This window comes from Aristolochia californica, unplaced genomic scaffold (genome assembly GCF_029961685.1).
Source record: "Aristolochia californica isolate CCGP_79_NKW_82.1479 unplaced genomic scaffold, dmAriCali1.0.hap1 SCAF_3, whole genome shotgun sequence".
NCBI lineage: Eukaryota > Viridiplantae > Streptophyta > Magnoliopsida > Piperales > Aristolochiaceae > Aristolochia > Aristolochia californica.
This window is the reverse complement of record NW_027181992.1, coordinates 6,809,903-6,827,447: the sequence shown is the minus strand read 5'-3', so window position 1 is coordinate 6,827,447 and position 17,545 is coordinate 6,809,903. Positions and strand designations below refer to the sequence as shown.

The following is a 17,545-nucleotide window of genomic DNA, read 5'->3' as shown; positions in this document are numbered from 1 at the left end:
TTTTTGATGGAATGTGTGGATGTTTATTAAAAAATAAGAGGAGAGGACAACCTAATGTGATGGGCCATCCTCCACAACGAGGCTTTGGAGGGATGAACCCCTTTTAGCATGATAGTCCGCCAAGTGATTGGCGGATTTGGGTGTGTGGGTCCATTTAAAAAGATATATTAAGACTTCAAAAAAAGTATGGGGGGGGGGGGGGGGGGGGGGGGGGGGTGGATTTGCTTCACGCACCAATCAATGACCACCTTGGAGTCTCTTTCGATGATGAAGGGTCTAGAGAGACGGTCCCGGAAGATCAAGAGGCCTTGAAGCAATCCCGCACACTCCGCGGTTGTGGAATCAGAGATACCCAATGGGCCAGCAAAGGAGTAGATGAGGCAACCTATTTTCGTGGTGATTTACCCCACCAAAGCCGGTGGGCCCAGGGCAGCCAAAGGCTACTAGCACTATTGGCCAAATCTCCTCATGGATCCACACCAGAAATGAGTTTATTCATCTTAGCAATGCGCCTCTTTGCAACAATTGGCGTTGTATTGCTCAGATGTCTGCTCCATCCACTAGCCCCCATGCATAATTGGAGCCCTCCGCCTCTGGGCTTTCTCAAAGCTCAATTTTGACGGCGATTCTCTCAGCAACCCAAGACCAGTTGACTATGAAGGAGCCATCCTCAATTCTATGGATGATGCCACCCTCTTCTATTTTGGACCTTTTAACCTTGGGCACGACTTCTGTGGAGCTCATGGCGCTCCTCCTAGGTTTTATTCTATTCCGAGGTTATACATCGGGTCCTCTCATCGTGGAAGGCAACTCCAAAGTGGTGATCTCTTGGTGTTCCTCTCCTTTTTTGAGCCCCCTTGGCACCGCTGGAATACCTTTTGCGATGTCAAGGACATCTCCTCTGTTCTTTCTTGTGCATGGACTCATGTTCCAAGATCAGCCAATTCTTTGGTTAACTCCCTTGCTAGGAATGGTGTTTCCCTCCAATCTCTTATAGTAATGGGACCCGACCGATTCCTAATTTTTTAATTTGCTCTCTTGTGCTTAATATAGTTCCCCAGTTCCCTCCCCCCCCTCTCAAAAAAAAAAAAAAAAAAAAAAACGAAAAGAAAAGAAAAGAAATAAACTTGGTTGTATACCCTCAAAGCTGCAAATAATTTATCTAATAAATTTGGCCAAAGAGGGAGTTTGCAAAAGCTCTCTAATAGTGAATATTTCTCTTCATTTCATAAATTGAGGGTTAGTTCCCTCCTTGTACCTTTGATCTTAAAGCAATAATGCTAACACATATTAATTTTTTTTTTTCCAAAAACTATGCCTCTTCCCTAGTAATAAGCTTCTAGTCCTAGATCTATGTAGGATTCCTCTCATATGTGGGCCTTTTTTTGGCTCCTACATTTTGGTAATTTTGGAGTATTGGCTTACGTATGAGTGTTAAAATTCACGTATAGGGGTAGTTTGGTCATTTCCTATAATTATAAGGTTCTCATAATGGATGGAGTAAGTTAGGCTTCATATTATAAGTCTTATGTATCAATTTTCATTTAATTCTGAGTTGTATTTAGGAAGTTATGAGGGGTGTTGTTATGAGGGGCAATATTGTTATTTTGTACTGTTTTCACTTAAGTGAATTAATAAAAAGAGGAGGGCTTGAATTTTGAGCCCTCAATGAGAGTGAAGCCTCCTTGCTGCTTTCCCTCTCTTTGCTCTTTCTTTTATCGCCTTCTTCTTTTTCTTCTCAAACTTTAATCTTACGTTTTTACATGAGTACCTGATCTAGTACTATGTTCAAGTTAGAGCTGAGTCCTACCAGAATAAGAAGTCTCTTTCCAAGCATAGGTTCTTTTTTATGAAGGCGCTCTCTTGTCATCAATTGGTGTAGCGGAAAGAAAGCTCCTCCATTGTGTTGACTTCACATTTTTTTATGAAATTATGGATTTGGCTGTTGATGTAATTTTTTGGTCTCATATATTAAGATAAGCTAGTGGTTTAGCTGATTCTCTAGCAAAAGAGGGGACCACCCACCAATCTTTCATTGGAAGTGATCCCCTTTAATGTGTTCGTAGCCTTAACCTTTTTGGTGTCTTTAATCATGCTCTCTTTCAAAGAAAAAAGATCCTGGATCTATGTGGAACTGTTTCTAACATTGATCATAGACACCTAGCTTGCCCTAGTCAGATGCCCAACTTGCTGAAGGCAGATGACAATGGATCTGATATTGAAGCCTTGATAAAAACATTTGCAAGTTGAATCTGTGATGCAACTTGCTAAGCAGAGATGATCTTGTCTTGTGCTTAACTCACAAATATCAAATAGATTCGTGGCAATGTGTGGTTGTTTGAGCTCTGAAATAGTCAATAAATCCATGCACCAAGTTTCAACAACCTAATTCCCTCAAGTTGGGGAGTAGATATAATGAACTCCTAGCTTTAACAAAAAATATTCGTACGAAGTCCTTATAAGCCGAGAAATTTGTTGGTCAGCCAAAGGTTAAAGCTTTTATATGGACAATCCTAAAGGGCAAATTTTAACATGGAATCTGCTCAACCATAGAGGTTATCAGCCACCTATTATGAGATGTGGGTTTTGTAATATTTGTGGAGTCAATTGATCATACATTTCTTTGTTGTCGTCTTTGCTGGAATATGGAGTTCTTTATGCCAATCCTTTGGTTTCTCTCTGCCTTCTAGAAACCTTAAGTAATTGGCTATCTGTAATGACCGCTTCCCGTGCGTAGGTCAGAAAACAATCCTTTGGAAACTTGTTGATCCTGTTGTGATATGTTGTCTTTGGTTGGAAAGAAATAATAGGGTTTTCTCTCGTAAAAGCATGTTGAAAAACAAGTACAGGGGTATTTAGTCATTTCATTTCATCTTTATTTATATGTTTTGATGTAATCTTGATCAGTATGTCCAATTATGTTTATGGACCAAGTTTCATGTAAATAGAACATGTAGGATGGGAGATACAAGGAGATTAGGGTTAAGTAAGGGCATATTTGTAATTGTACTCAAACAACAATATAAATACAAGACTCTAATTGACACCCTGAAATCCACCATTGGTCATGATGCCAAGTAGGATAATCTCCCTATTTAGGGCTAAACTGAAAATTTGTGAGGACATCGGAGGAACATTGTTGACCAATAAGTATGTGGGGTGAAATGGTTAAACTTACGATAGATGTGTCTCCAAACAGATGATAGCCGACTTGGGGAGCCTCCGTCCAGCCACCAGCGAGCATTTGCTTCACCCATCTTCCTGGCAACAAAAGGAATCCAAGCTAGCAAGTCCATTTAGTAAGGAGAGAAACATTAGAATCCCTGATTCGTCAAATTCCCAAATCTCCATCTTTTTCTTTGGCTTCCAACCTCGGTCCATTTCACCATATGATGATTAAACCCACTACCCATTTCTTTGGTTGATAAGCTAAATTTGAAGCATCCCATCAATCTCTTATTGTTTGGGACGGTCGCCCCTCCTTGTAATCATGCTCATTTGAGCCATTTAATATAACTCAGCACTATTTTATAAAAAAAAAGTTTGTCAATATCATTGGCCACACTGATTGGTAGGAATAACCACAAAATAGGATTGAATGGGAGTCAATCTTCCTGCTTTGGAGATAAGACGACCTTTCTACGTGGAGAGACAAATTCGAAGCTTCTCTAGAACAGGATTTCAAAGAGTTTTTTAAGTTTGCCCATAAAGTTAGGTAAAGCCAAGTAGACACCAGGGAAGGAACTAGAGCAGCATCCTAGCCTTGTAGCCATTGTCTCAAGCCTAATCTAGATAAGAAAAAGGCAGTAGACACTTAGGGAAGCACATAACCCTAGAGAGGCACTGCTTCTTAGAGAGGCACTTAAAGCATTTTTGAAGAGTAATAATGGCAGCCACAGAGCCAACCTGGAGGTTGGTGCAGAAGGGGGTGGACTCCCTAATTGTTGCAGATCATAAAAATAGGGTTGCCAGCCCAAACTCTGTCAGTCATTGTACTTCTGTTTTTTTTTTTTTAACATGCGTACTCAACATTCAATGTAAAACAAAGACTTCAAGCAAACAATGTATGCATCTCAAATAACCTATGACGACATTTGATACTTTAGATCGTGAAATGCATGAAGATTTAATCGCTCTCAACATTTAACTTCATTCTTCTTACCCTGATTAATAACACCGTCTTAAGAAGAAGTCCAATTGAATAGAGTACAAAACTATGGCAGATTGAAATATCCTATATGATAAAAAACAAATAATAAAGACCAAGAGAGGGACTCTCACAACCCTAAATATAGCAAACTATAAAATATAGGAGTAAGCTTAGAGGGAAAGAGGAACAGTTGAAATTCAACAAAGAGACCAACACAAGGAACTCAAAATTAAAGATTTGTTTAAAATCCCAAAATGAAAGAAATTTTACTGTATAGGATAAAGTTCAAATCAGACCTAGTAATAGAAAAGGTTTGGAAAATAAATAAGGAATTATCTTGGTTCGTAAACAACAAATAAATGAATCGCAAAACAAAGCAAGAGAGTTTTATCCACCAAAAAACAAACAACCCCCTTGTAGTCACGCTCTTTTTTTATTGAGATGCAATAGGAAAAAGGTCATAATCTATGGGACTTTGCAATTTGATTCTATGAAGTTGGGTCCAAGGCCCATCCCAAAATGACTAGCCAAAACTTAGGAAGCCTCTTTCCCAACTTATAAATTCAAGATTTTTGTACTCACTAATCCATGTGGGGTTATTTCTTAACACTCCGCCTCAAGTGTAGGTGCTCTTTTGTAGTTCTACAAGTAGATAATTTAGGTGTAGGTCATCTTTTGTGGCTCTACAAGTGGATAATTTAGGTGTAGGCCCTCTTTTGTGGCTTTACAAATGGATAATTTAGGTGTAGGCCCTCTTTTGTGGGTCTACAAGTGGATAATTTAAGTGTAGGCCCACATATGAGTACCTGCTCTGATACCATGTAAAGTTGGGTCCAAGGCCCATCCCAAAATAACTGACTAACTTAGGAAGTCTTTTTCCCAACTAATAAACACAAGATATTTGTACTCACTAATCCATGTGGGACTATTCCTTAACAAAAATCTCTCTCTCTTTCTCTCTTTCTCTCTCTTTCACACACGCACACAAAGAAAACAAAATGATCTTTGGTCCTTATTCCATCAAAGCTTTCATATTTGCTAACAATTGTTGACTCTCAATGCAGGGCGATGCAGATTTTCTGAGATATCGAGGATTGCAAGAGTTTGATCAGGCAATGCAGCATCTTGAAGAGGCCTATAGTGTATGTAGAGCATCTGCTTTTTGTTTACTTCTTCACCTCTTATTTATCTGTTTTGATAAATTTTGGGCATTCAACAATTTAAAATTGTTTTTCAATTATGTTTTAATAGGCAGATTTGCTTGTTATGTTTTGCTGATAGCATGAGTAGAGAACTCCGCTTGTTAGTGAGTTTACTTATTTGTTCAAAAGTGTAGGTGCCTTTATAGTATCAGTTTCTTGAGCTTTCGGACAGAATTAGGTTATTTTCTGCTTATAATATCATTGCCTCTGTATTAAGGCCATAATTGTACTTCTGAGGATACAGAACTTTTGTTATAAGAGATTAGACAGTCTGAGTTAGGTTGTCTATTTGATAGCTTCTCTTTCAGTTTTCGTTCTTGTTTAGTCTCTTCTTCTCTTCTAAAATACTTTTCTCTTTCTGCATTAACCTCTGTTTTCTTCTCCCTTCTGCCAATTGAGCTTAAAGTAAGAGGCCTTAAGATATGATTATCATGTTACCAAAATTACATGACAGCTTATATGAGTATTTCTTTATCATATAGTCTTTGGTATTTCTTTTCTATCAGACAGTATATCTTTTGAGCTGTCAATATCACATTATAGCTCTCTAAATATTTGTGATCTACTTCAGTTTATGACCTCTGAGCATCAATATATTTCACGGAAGGATGAAGGAGATCGAATCATTGTTTTTGAGCATGGAGATTTGGTATTTGTTTTCAACTTCCACTGGAGTAATAGTTATATGGATTATCGAGTTGGTTGCTTAAAGCCAGGAAAGTACAAGGTACATCTCTATTTCTTCTTCCTCCTGGGAAGGATATTATTTCTTTTAGGAGCCTTGGTAACTATCGGCACGAGTTGCACCTAATGGGCCTTTGGCCTCCTTAGGCCAATGTGCACTACTAATGCTGTCAATGTTGAGAATCCAATTCATGAGTGTGGGTATCCTACAGGGCTACTTGCTGCATAAGACTCATGTCTCTGCCGTACATAAAACTGGTGCACTGTAGCATGCAGTGCATTATAAAGAACATATATGCAAGAGTTAATGGGATTTGGCTAACACATTGACAGCAGCATCAGGCAGCTTAAATTGTCAAATTCATAATCTTAGAAGGCCAGACCTGCCTGGGTAGCTTTGGGTGATGAACTTTAAGCACAATGGTCTGGAGTTAGTAGTGCTAATGTGATGAACTTTGGTACAATGGAATGGGATTTGCTTGGCTCAATGTATTTACACAGCCTCCATAATCATTATAATTTGAAATTTTCTCAGAAGAAAATTTGTCCTTTTTGCAGGTTGTCCTGGATTCAGATGATAAACTGTTTGGTGGATTCAGTAGAATTGATCCCTCAGCGGAGTACTTCAGCTCTGTAAGATAAAATTATATGCACCGACGTTTTTCTTCTTATTATGGGAACCTACTCTTTTCGCTTATCAAATTTATGTAATTGACATGTAGGAGGGTTGGTATGACAACCGGCCTCGTTCTCTCCTAGTGTATGCACCTTGTAGAACTGCTGTTGTCTATGCTTTAGCAGAATGAATCAAACATGTGAAAAGGGTATGCTTTGCAGGTGACTTGTACAGAAGTCATTTTGGGGGTTGGTATTCATTGCCTTTAATCTGCTCATTATTCTAATCTTAAATTTTTTATTTGCTTTAGGGGTCAAAGTATTCCATAAAACATGGCAATTGAGCGTCTCAAAAATTCTGGAAGTGATGGAAAAAGATCGAAGTCAAACTGTTGCCATGGGAAATACAGTTTGCCAAGCAGATATCTTACTGGTTTTCGCTGATTTTGTATAGCTTCTTTTCATTTAATTTTTTTTTTTCCCTTAACAGCCATAATGTATTATATTCACGGAGAAACTGACATAGAGCAGAGGACCTACTGTATCGGGTACCCACTCTTAATATTTACCGTTTCTTTTTCCTTAACTGAAATATCAGTCATCGTAACGTGTTTTAGATAGGGGAATAATGTAGAATTCTCTTTGCAGTAGTCGACACATCTTAATGGCAAATAAAGTAGTATTCAGTATCATAATGTGTAAATTGGGGAAATTTTTGTTCTTTATTTATTTTTATGAACAAATCAACTTCATTTGAAAGGTGAAATATATGATAAGGAAAATTTTATTTAAAGTAGCTCTTGTTATTAACAATGTTGTTTACTCGGAAATTCCAAAGGGCTGATCCAATATGAATGAAAAGCCATTTGATGTTATCTCAGTCGTTCGATCATGATCGAACGGTTGAGATAACCGTTTTGCGTGTTTTGCACATTAGACAGCCGTTTAGTATGTTTTACACCAAATAACTTCTTGTATTGGATCAGCCGCGGGAAATTCCAAAACTATCTTATACAAAACTTTTATTTGAAAGTAGCAGTTGTAATTAACTTGTTTTTTGAAATTCAAAATTTTTTAACGATTTTGGTGCAGTTTCTTTATGGACAGTATTCTCGATTAACTGTGTCTGTAGGTTCAGTTTCCTAACTGGTTTTTGCGAGTAATTTTGATCACCAAATTTTACTTATTACGTGTGGTTGAACAGATATTTACCCACCCTTTATATTTTGAAGAGGTAATTTGTGAATACATTGTCTTAGAAAGTGTATTTCAAATGTGGCTAATTAGGAGACAAGGGGAGTCTCCTACCTCTCGCATCTGCTTCTAATTAGGTTGCATTCGGCTTCCACGATCGTCAGCATGGCCTAGTGGGAACTAGTCAATATTAGACAACAGAAGCAGTTTTTGAACAGTGAGTAAATAGTGTGCTGACTCGGGGCTTCCAAACTCGTCCAAGTTAAAGGCACAGTAGAAGTTACTTGCGGCTCCGTTTGAACTAGGTCAACACACCTGGTAAACGGCTCAGTGGATGCATTTCCATTTGTTTAGTATGGACCCCATGGAAAAGAAAAAAAATTGATCATTATTATTTTTAAAAATATTTAATAAAAATAATAATTTAATTATTATCTAATTTTTACTAACTATTTTTAAGAATAATAATGGTTAAATTCTTTTTTTTCTTTTCTAACGATCCCAAACAAACCCTAAAAGACATGGTTAAATTGGGTCGGCAACGATTAGGTCCCCTTTCGTTTCTCTGCCAAGAGTTAAATGTTAATAATGCATAAAATTAAAACAACAGGGTAAATATAACTTTTTAAAAAAATATATAGGCAGATGAGGGTGATTTTTTACATATTAAAATAGTAAAAATAATCTAGCCATTTTATATGGATTTAGAGTACTTAACCCTATTATCAGCTGTTTAGTAAATTGTATTCTCTTTTTAATTATAATTTCATACTTCTTGGACTTTCTTCTTTGTATTAATACATGGATTTGGTCTCTTGTTACATACCAAGGTTTTATGTATTCTCCATTTCCTTTTTCTTTTTTTCTTGGAGAAAGGGAGGGAAGAGGATGAGCTTTGGCCACCTTAATTCTATTTTTTTAACTTTTAAAGTAAATTAAATGTGAAACTAATAAAAAATAAAATGGGTAAATTGTCAATAAAAAAGGGGGGGTGTAGCCTATTACTAAACCTATTTATCTATTATATATTCTATTGCAAAAATCTTTATTTTGTATGCTTCTTATGTCTAAGTGCTAAGTTAGATCTCTTATTTGATTTATCAAATTAATTTAAATTATAAGAACAAAATGCTCACAAACTATTTCTTTTTCTTTTTCTCCCATTTATTATGCAGGTTTTTCACTTGTACTCTTCAATAAAAATCATACTTTTCTTGAGTTTGTGATTGAGTTAAATCTAATGAATGTGTTGAACTTAAGATCTTCATTGAAATGTATTGATTTTCAAGACTCCATGGATTAACTTCTAAAGACCTAGTCGAAAAAGACCCAATCATACACACTACACAATAAACGGGCAAAGCTCATCTGTTGAAGACCTTTCACCCCAGATGACCAAAGAGCTAGCCAAACAAGGATGAACAGATTTACATTTTTAACACAAAAATTTAAATAAACATCGAGCTGGATTACACAAACCTTAGTCAAAATTCCATATGTTGCCAAACAGTAAAAACCCACAAAGAAGAACCTTAAAAAGAGAAAAAAAAAAAAACGCAAAATGGTTCTCACTGACTGAATTAGAGAACAGAGCAATTCAGCCACTAAAACTATTTGTTTCAGAGACAGAACGATTGGGCTTCAGCAAAACGCTGGTTGGTGAAGTCAGTGCAGATGCTCGAAGTGCCTCTGCCAGTGGACTACTAGTCGGAGCTTCAAGGTGATTACCCCAGCCTGACCAGCGAGCATTCCCTGTAGCAATATTCCCACAGCTGGGAACTGTCTCAACGTTGTCTGTTGAGAGCTTTAAGGAGAATTCTGAAGATGTGTTCCCTGGTGAGAAAATAGAAAGAGGAGGGGAGTAAGTAGAAGTCATAGTTTTGTTGCCACAGCTACGGGGTGAGTCCTCAAAGAAATGTCGAAGCACTTTGCCACTGGAATTGGTACCAAAGGTATCCTTGTATAAAACTTGTTGGCCTGAGTTATCTGCCATGGACCTACAGAAGAATAAAGAACAAGCAATTAAAAAGAGCAGAAGAAGCTTCAATGGCCAATAAATAGGACTAAAACATTTGAAATACATCTCTATGTTACAAAGGTGGCAGCCATTAAAGGTGGATATGAACTGCTTCGAAAGGATTTACTTTCTACATTATTTCTTGCAATTTATATCCAACAATGGTTACCATTCTGGCATGACTACACTGTTAATGAGAAACCAGGATAGGTAATCAAACATGGGTTCAGTCATCAAGCAATCCAAAAGAGAAACTCATGCAGGAATAGATTGATATATGTAAACGATAGATGAAAAGATAGACGAGATAAGAAGAGGGACAAAGCACCTTTGACTAAGCTCAAGGAGATCAGAAGAAGATGAAGGGCCTGAAAGACTGATTAGAGTATCACATTTAGGTAATGCAGAAGGCACTGAGGAAGTTGTGGTTTGGAAGTTATTAACAGAGTTGGAATTGGATGTGAAATCCTCCATTAACTTTCTTGAACGATTTCTCCCACGATGCATGTGGCGTTCACAATACTTTTTCCCTGCTACTACGTCTCTTGAGCATCTCCACTTTTTCCCATCCGTTCTTCTACATCTCCCAGGCTCAGTGTCCGCTACGTCTCTCCCCCAATACCCTGTTTGTGCCGCTTGTAAACAAAAAACTCGAAATATGAACATTATTACAAGAAAATCGAAAACAGAAAGCAAGAGAACTTACCATAACATGTAAAATTGCGATTTAACTGAGTACCATAACAGGAGAAAAGGAAACAGTCGATGTTGAATAGGCAAAAGAAACAAAATTATAGCCCACTGAAATTGACCATCTGCCTAAACAAAGACCAGAGCAGTCCCATGTGACGAAGAAAGAAAATAGAAGAGCAAGAGTGCTGCTATAAGACAAAAAACAAACAAATGAAAGTTAAACGGAAAAAGTAAATGCATCTTCGTCATTAAGAAAATAAAAATGAAAATAAAAGAGTCAATGATCTGCTTGAGCAGAGGAAGAACGCCAGAACAGACATAAATTCAAGAAATATGAAATATCTCGCACAACTACAAGCCAGAAGGCCAAAACCAAAAAAACGAAACTAAGACACAAATAGCTGATGAGGAGCTCTGTTGCTGAGATGTGTAAGAAATAAAGAGCGAACAAGAAGAAAACATCCACCTCTCCAAGCCCTAAACAGAAACAAGTCGACAGACAATCAAAATGAAAAACAGAAAATCGGCTCATGGCCTAAAGAACAAAATACTCATAAATAGATTCTAAAGTACAATACACCAAAGACAACAGAACATAGAAATAGCAACGGGCCAAAAACTTACCACCAGGTTGATAGCTGGGACCCTGCGGATAAAAATGGCTATTGAAGGCAAGTTTATCGGGAAGGCTCTTCTGCAAGAGTATAAGAAGATCCATAGGAACATTAACTCCAGCAACCATGTACTTGAAGATTAAAAGCTGCACTTCCAGTTCTTGCCACTGAGACAAGCTGAAAAGACCGCCATTTCCTACATATCCATCACAAGGAGTCAGGAGAAGAACGAAAAAAAATGAACCTTCCTCGCATACCGAAACCATATAGACATACACCATACAAAACTTCCTGATAGTGAAGTAAAAAACATGTCTACACATAACAAGAACAGAAGCTAACAACAATAAAAATAAAAAATAAAAAACCGACTAGCAGTAAGAAATGAGGAAAAGAATCCGATTCTTACGAGGACATCCCGTCACAGATGAATCTGGAAATGATGACAGGTCGCTGCTCTTGATGCCGGACTCCTGTACAGACAATGCGAGTCCTGATCCATACGACTGCCTCCTTTGCTGCTCAAGAAGAAGCGCCGGTATGTTAGCAGAAGCTGACTGCTCTGACTGGTTTTGGTCTTTCCAGAGCTCGAGACTGTAATCCATGAAGTGAGCAAGAAACCGACCGAAAGAGCTAAAGAAAGCTTTCGTTTCAGTTCAGCGGGTGAAGAGAGAATTTCAGAGAAAAGGCAAGTTCCAGAGGGGCCCTTTTCCTTTTCCTGAGAAGATTTCTCTGTTGCTCATTGCTTTTGTAGGCTTCTGAGGGGCTCAGAGTGACATGGAGAGAGAAGCAGGTTATGCTGCTACTTTGTCTTGGAAAGGAAACCCGGCCATAAAGAACGACATCCCTTCGATTTATTACCCAGAGAAAGCTTACGCTGTGATAACTAAACAGAGATGGTGGCTGCTGCTCTGACATGGCTTGTGGCTTACCCCGCCGATCAATCCGGCTTGTAGCCGCCGTTTTTTTTCAAGTTAAGGGTTATTTATCTTATTTTTCGAATGTGACTCTGTTATAATTTACCTACTGTATAATATATTTATATATTATTTTAAAATATAAAAATATGAACCTCGGCCAAATGTGGCTATTTTCTAATTTTAAAATTATCCAAATAATAAAATAAAAAATTTAATTTATAAATGTAATACAATCAATGCTCGTCCTAATCAAGTGAGATTTTAAAGAAGGGAAGACGTCGCTGGATAAGCTCGTTTTTTCACTAGCCAAGGCACTCTTCGTCGGCTAAGATCGTTTTTTTACTAGCCAAAGTACTCTTCACTGGCTAACGTCGCCTTTTTACTAGCCAAGGCACTCTTCGCTGGCAAACATCGTTTTTTTACTAGCCAAGGCATTCTTCGCTGGATAAGGCCACTTTTATTAGCCAAGGCATTCTTCGTTGTCTTTCTTCTTTTAAAAATGATTCTTCGGTTCCAACTATTTAGTAATAAATGCTCATTAACTTCTCAATGGGAGGTTTGGTGGGGGTATTTATAAGTTCCCCAAGCCAAATTAGTCATTTTTTACCTGTTTGCAAAAAGTTGAGTTTACATTGATAGATCAGTATCAAGTAATTGATTGATTAATCGAGTTTAATGGCTATTTTTCTGTGAGAATGCGTCTTATTGATTGATGGTATGATCAATCAATATATTCCCATTGGTCTGACATTTTAAGTTGATTGATCAATGATATGGTATGATCAATCAATCAAAATTCTCTCTAGTAGTGTATTGCAAGTATGATTGATAAATGAACTTTCAATGATCGATCATCCTTTATGTCCCTGCCTAACAAAGTTCCATATGATTGATCAATCTCAAAGATTGATCGATCAATCAGCATAAATTTATTTTACCTGGATAGTATTGATCGTTCAATCCAAATGGGATGATCGATCATGCTTTATAGCACAGTTAGGCCATGTTCTAGATGATCGATCAATCAACTTAGGCTCATCGATTATGCTTTATAATTTTGGCATGTGCACTTTTGGTTGATCTATCATTCCAATGCCAGTTCATCTAATATAATTTTAAAGCATGGGAATGAATGATCCTAAGTGTTTCTAACATGTTTGAAATATGTATATTATAGTTTGAATGTCAGAGCTAGGAACATATTTGAATACTTTTTTAGTTCTAAAGCTCCAAGTTTACATTGTACCTCAAATTGGAAAAAGTGGACAACTCACTTTTACATTAGATGAGTTTTGACATTTCTCAGTAAATCCTAAAACTCTAGTCTTCAATTTGTCTTCAAGTTTTGAGGATGTTTCTTCAAGAGTTCTTGACTTTCCATTATGCTTGAGGTCTTTGAGAAGTTTATTTCGTTTTTATGCTTTAGACCTTGAAATGAATTTCTCTTGAAAGAAAAGTATCTAAAATACTAGATTTATAATTGTCAGCTCTATTCAGTTTCGTTATCATAAAAATCAAGAAGGGAGTCAACATGAGTGTCAGAGGTGGTTCCGGTCCACCTCTCTTGAGTAGGTTGGTTTTCCACACCAAAATGACTAGTCTTTTAGGTTGCATTGGACATCCTCTTGATATGGTATCAGAGCCAGGTCCAGCACGTCCCTCCTTTGAATACCGCGGGGAGCGTTAAGGGACGGGGTCGGTGTCAGAGGTGGTTCCAGTCCACCTCTCTTGTGTAAGTTGGTTTTCCGCACTTAAATGACTAGTCTTTTAGGTTGCATTGGCCAACCTCTTGAGCCTCTTGACAATAAGGTCAACAACTTTATCTACCTCTAAATATAGTTTTATTTTTAATCTAATAACTTACAGAAAATAATCAAGTCATCTCTCTTTTTCCTTACTTATTACACTAAGACGCACTAAAGACAATGTTAAATTCACCATTAGATTTTAGTTATAAGGTGCAAGTAGCGATCAACAACTAGATTCCATTTATAAAGTCAAAATAAAACTACTTAAAATGAAACTAAAAAAAGCCAAAATAAAAATAGTTAAAAGTTTAAATAATTCAAGCATGATGCAATACTTTCATTATGTTAGTTCTTTAAAACCTTCAATATCTAATATACTAATAAGAGACATTTTAGTGTTTCCTTGCTCTTGTGCAAGCTAGTGAAGCAATCTTCTTTAAATTGCTTTCCATCAAACTAACATCCCGCTTCAACTACTAATGAACAATAGCCTTTGATAAAGAGGTGCTTCATCCAAATTTACTTTAAAGTTTACACACATTCACCTCAAGTTTTCTTGATATGTGACACCAAAAGTTCTAATATGATCTAGATTGTTTTTTTTTAAGTTGCATCATAACCTCTTCCAGTTAGACAAATGTTACTTTGAATTAGTAGTTAATGCTTTTAAATCTTGACTCGGCTTTTCATGTTTAAGGTTTTTTTTAATAAGTCCAATTTATTTTACTTAATAACGTTGAGCTTGCGAGGAGATAAATCTAGCATAGTTGCCAAATATTTTTAAGATAAAGATTGTTTTCAGTTATCTTACAATTGTTTAACTTTAAATTCTAGAAAAGGAAGCTCACCTTGATACCCTTTGACAAAAAGAGAGAGAAAATTAAACATGTATCCTTAAAGCAACCGACTAAGAAATAACCCTAAACTTTACATTTCTTCAAGAGATTGCCTACTTCCTCTTATTTCTTTGCCCAAAAAGATACTTTTGTCCTCCAGTCTTCTCTTTATGTAGTCGAACCAGGAGGAAGGGGAGAGCATACTTTTCTTCTCTTATAGCAAGCTTTTCCATGCATCATAAGAGTATGAGAATTGTTCCATGCAATTACAACAACAAAAATTAAAAAACAAACAAATAGCCCATCTCTTATCAATTTTCTTAAAAAATAATTTTAGTTTGTCCTAAAAATGTAAATAGGAGTAACTAGTTATCTCATGCAATGCTTAACAATTTTACTAGAATGCATTAGAAGCACAATAATGTTTGTTCACTAGATATAATTTGTAATGCTTTATTAGGGATTCAACATCTATGTAGTCATATTTATAGACAAGGAATAAAATAAACTAATGACAAGCACCCGATTGCTTACTCTTAAAAGTTAAACTAACTAAAAATATTTATTACTATCACATTTTTTCTATCCAACCAAAAATTTTGTTTCCTTTGGTTTCTCAAGTTTAGAAGTACTTTCAACTAAACATGTCTACAAAGTAATGTAAACAAAATAAAGTGATGATCCTAAGTCATTCCATGAGAAGAGGAAAAACAAATTTATGAAGTGTTTGAGTGAAACTTAGTATAGGAAGGGCCACGCAAGATGTTATTTGAGTCAAGTAGAAGAGTCCGGATGGAGCAAAAGGCCCACAAGGAACAGAAGATAGGTGTCACCAAGAAAGAACGATAGAAATGTCAAAAGACTATCAGAAGAGTGGCATTAACTATGCAGGGGCAGAATTATCCAAGTGAATGCTCTGCAAATTGGCATCAAGTCATCAGGAGCATAAACTGTCTAGAGCAATCTCAATAAGGACGCACTAACTAAGTTGGGGGGCAAAAATATAAAAAAAGAGGGAGAGTCTAGAAGTATCCAAGTTCAATGTATGTAAGAGATGGCTTAGAGTACAAGTCAAGCGGGCATCCAACTCTTAGTCCCACATAGAGGAGACCATAGAAATAGCTAAGTCATCAATCTATAAATTGTAAGCTTTATGAGCCTTGTAATCATTCAATTTCAATACAAAAAACCCTTTATTCAACTTCAACTAATGCCTATCGACTTCAACCATCTAACCTGCAATAAAATGTAATCAATTAAACACCCCCCCTCCTTCAAGGGTCATAAGGAAAATATCCCTTTGATAAAGGTTTTTCCTTTTGGTTCTACTTTCCATCTATTCTATTAGTTATCTTAGACATTTCCCTTCATTAGTCAAGTCGCCCTTCATCTATGCTTTAGCCTAAAGTCCCACAAATTTCCGCATGCCTAGTTGAGCCATTCTAGCTTCGTCAATCGAGTTCCCTTCTTAATCAACTACTTGAGCCTAACCCTACACAACCAACTAGAGTTTTGCTCAAGGTACCATTTTTTCCCACTCAAAATCAAAGTTAAGGACCTCCAACCTATTGCACTAGTCTATGATCTCCAACAAGAAAATGAGATTCTTTACAAAAACATGAATGAGATATTTAAAATTAAACCTTTTAAACTGACTTAAGGATTTTAACTATCTACATAATAAAATCTAGTCATAGTTCTCGATTGAATTTGATAAGTCAATCTCTTACACTTATTTATACTAATAACAATTCTAAAATGGATAATTTTGTATCTCAAAATATTGTTATCTACATGTCGTATTTCGCATACAAACATATAATTTAAATCTAATGCACAAATGTGTACTTAACAAACCATATGTGGAAACATAGCATGTAAATATAAGATCTATAGTTGCTTGCTACATCATCCATTCAAGGAGAATATCCCTTTCACAAAGGTTTTTACCTTTGGTCCTACTTTCTATTTATTCTATCAGTTAGGAAAAAAATTCAGAAAAACAATATTATAAAAATATAGAGAGATCAATAATCAAAAGATTTTTCTACCACCTTCAAGGGGAGAACTTAAAATTTTTGAAAATTAAAAATAAAAAATATAAAAAAAAAAAAGAAAATGAAAAAAACAACCTTTGAAGCGAAGCCGCTTAGCTACAGCAGTCGGCAGCCGAACGTAAAAGGGTAAAGCAGAGGAGAGATGAGAACGTGGCGACCACGAGGGGAGAGGTTGTTAAACTTTTCCTCTGGACATTAATGCCCCTGTCTCCAACAACCTCCTGTCACGTGTTCACTTCCCCCTGCACCTGATTCTCTTCTCTTTTCTATTTTTGGCATGCATCCAAATTTGAAAATTCAGCTCGTAAAGAGTGGGCGTATCGGTTGTTTATATCGGATTGGGCGAAATCCGATATGTAGATGCCGATACAATATCTACCGGTAAATACGTTTCAATCAGTTGAGTGTTCCATTAAATAAGGGAAGAGGATCTGAGAGGGGTCTGTCAGACATGTTGGGGTCTGAGCCCCTCATGATGTGACTACTCCTTCACACGGAAGAATCAGGACAATAAATTGATTTTTTTGAATGTTTTTTCAGTTTATAGTTGTTAGTTGAAGACAAAAACGAGTATGGGACAGTTGACGTAATATGGTATTCGCTTTTCTTACTTACAGGTCATCGGTAACAACTATTATTCTTTTCTTTTTATATGTTATTTTTAAAATACCATACTTTATATCATAAAATTATATTATATTATATATACTTTTAATATTTTAATTTTATTCAAATATTATTTTAATTTTCTTTATTTTTTTTAATATTCTATAATTAACTATTAATTATAAAAAAAATTTCCATAACAAAACGGG

General features: G+C 36.3%; 2 protein-coding genes across 3 annotated transcripts in view; one reads left to right on the top strand and one right to left on the bottom strand.

The window, feature by feature from the left end:
• The window catches only part of LOC137958392 (1,4-alpha-glucan-branching enzyme 2-2, chloroplastic/amyloplastic-like), a 74,204-nt gene extending 66,852 nt beyond the window's left edge, over positions 1 to 7,352 (top strand). The window contains exons 19-23 of one of the 2 annotated variants that reach the window (XM_068805380.1): positions 5,215 to 5,292; positions 5,924 to 6,079; positions 6,595 to 6,669; positions 6,759 to 6,860; positions 6,963 to 7,352. In XM_068805380.1, the coding sequence (XP_068661481.1) occupies positions 5,215 to 5,292; positions 5,924 to 6,079; positions 6,595 to 6,669; positions 6,759 to 6,842 (393 nt within the window). In that variant the 3' untranslated portion in view covers positions 6,843 to 6,860; positions 6,963 to 7,352. Of the gene's footprint in view, positions 1 to 5,214; positions 5,293 to 5,923; positions 6,080 to 6,594; positions 6,670 to 6,758; positions 6,874 to 6,962 lie in introns of both variants that reach the window. The other variant, XM_068805381.1, reaches the window with a different exon arrangement.
• A 1,962-nt stretch (positions 7,353 to 9,314) lies between these two features.
• On the bottom strand, positions 9,315 to 11,774 carry LOC137960591 (growth-regulating factor 3-like). Its single transcript, XM_068808243.1, has 4 exons — positions 11,579 to 11,774; positions 11,180 to 11,365; positions 10,191 to 10,497; positions 9,315 to 9,842 (listed from the first exon to the last, which is right to left on the bottom strand). The coding sequence occupies exons 1-4, from the start codon at positions 11,772 to 11,774 to the stop codon at positions 9,443 to 9,445; spliced, it is 1,089 nt and encodes a 362-aa protein (XP_068664344.1). The 3' UTR covers positions 9,315 to 9,442.
• Between the last annotated feature and the right edge of the window lie 5,771 nt (positions 11,775 to 17,545).

What these genes read in the sequence shown, in the direction of transcription:
- LOC137960591 (XM_068808243.1), bottom strand. Translation starts at nt 11,774, where the DNA reads ATGGATTACAGTCTCGAGCTCTGGAAAGACCAAAACCAGTCAGAGCAG. An exon ending in ATCTGTGACGGGATGTCCTC is followed by an intron (nt 11,366 to 11,578) that starts GTAAGAATCGGA and finishes ATGGATATGTAG; the next exon opens with GAAATGGCGGTCTTTTCAGC. An exon ending in TCCCAGCTATCAACCTGGTG is followed by an intron (nt 10,498 to 11,179) that starts GTAAGTTTTTGG and finishes TTTGTTTACAAG; the next exon opens with CGGCACAAACAGGGTATTGG.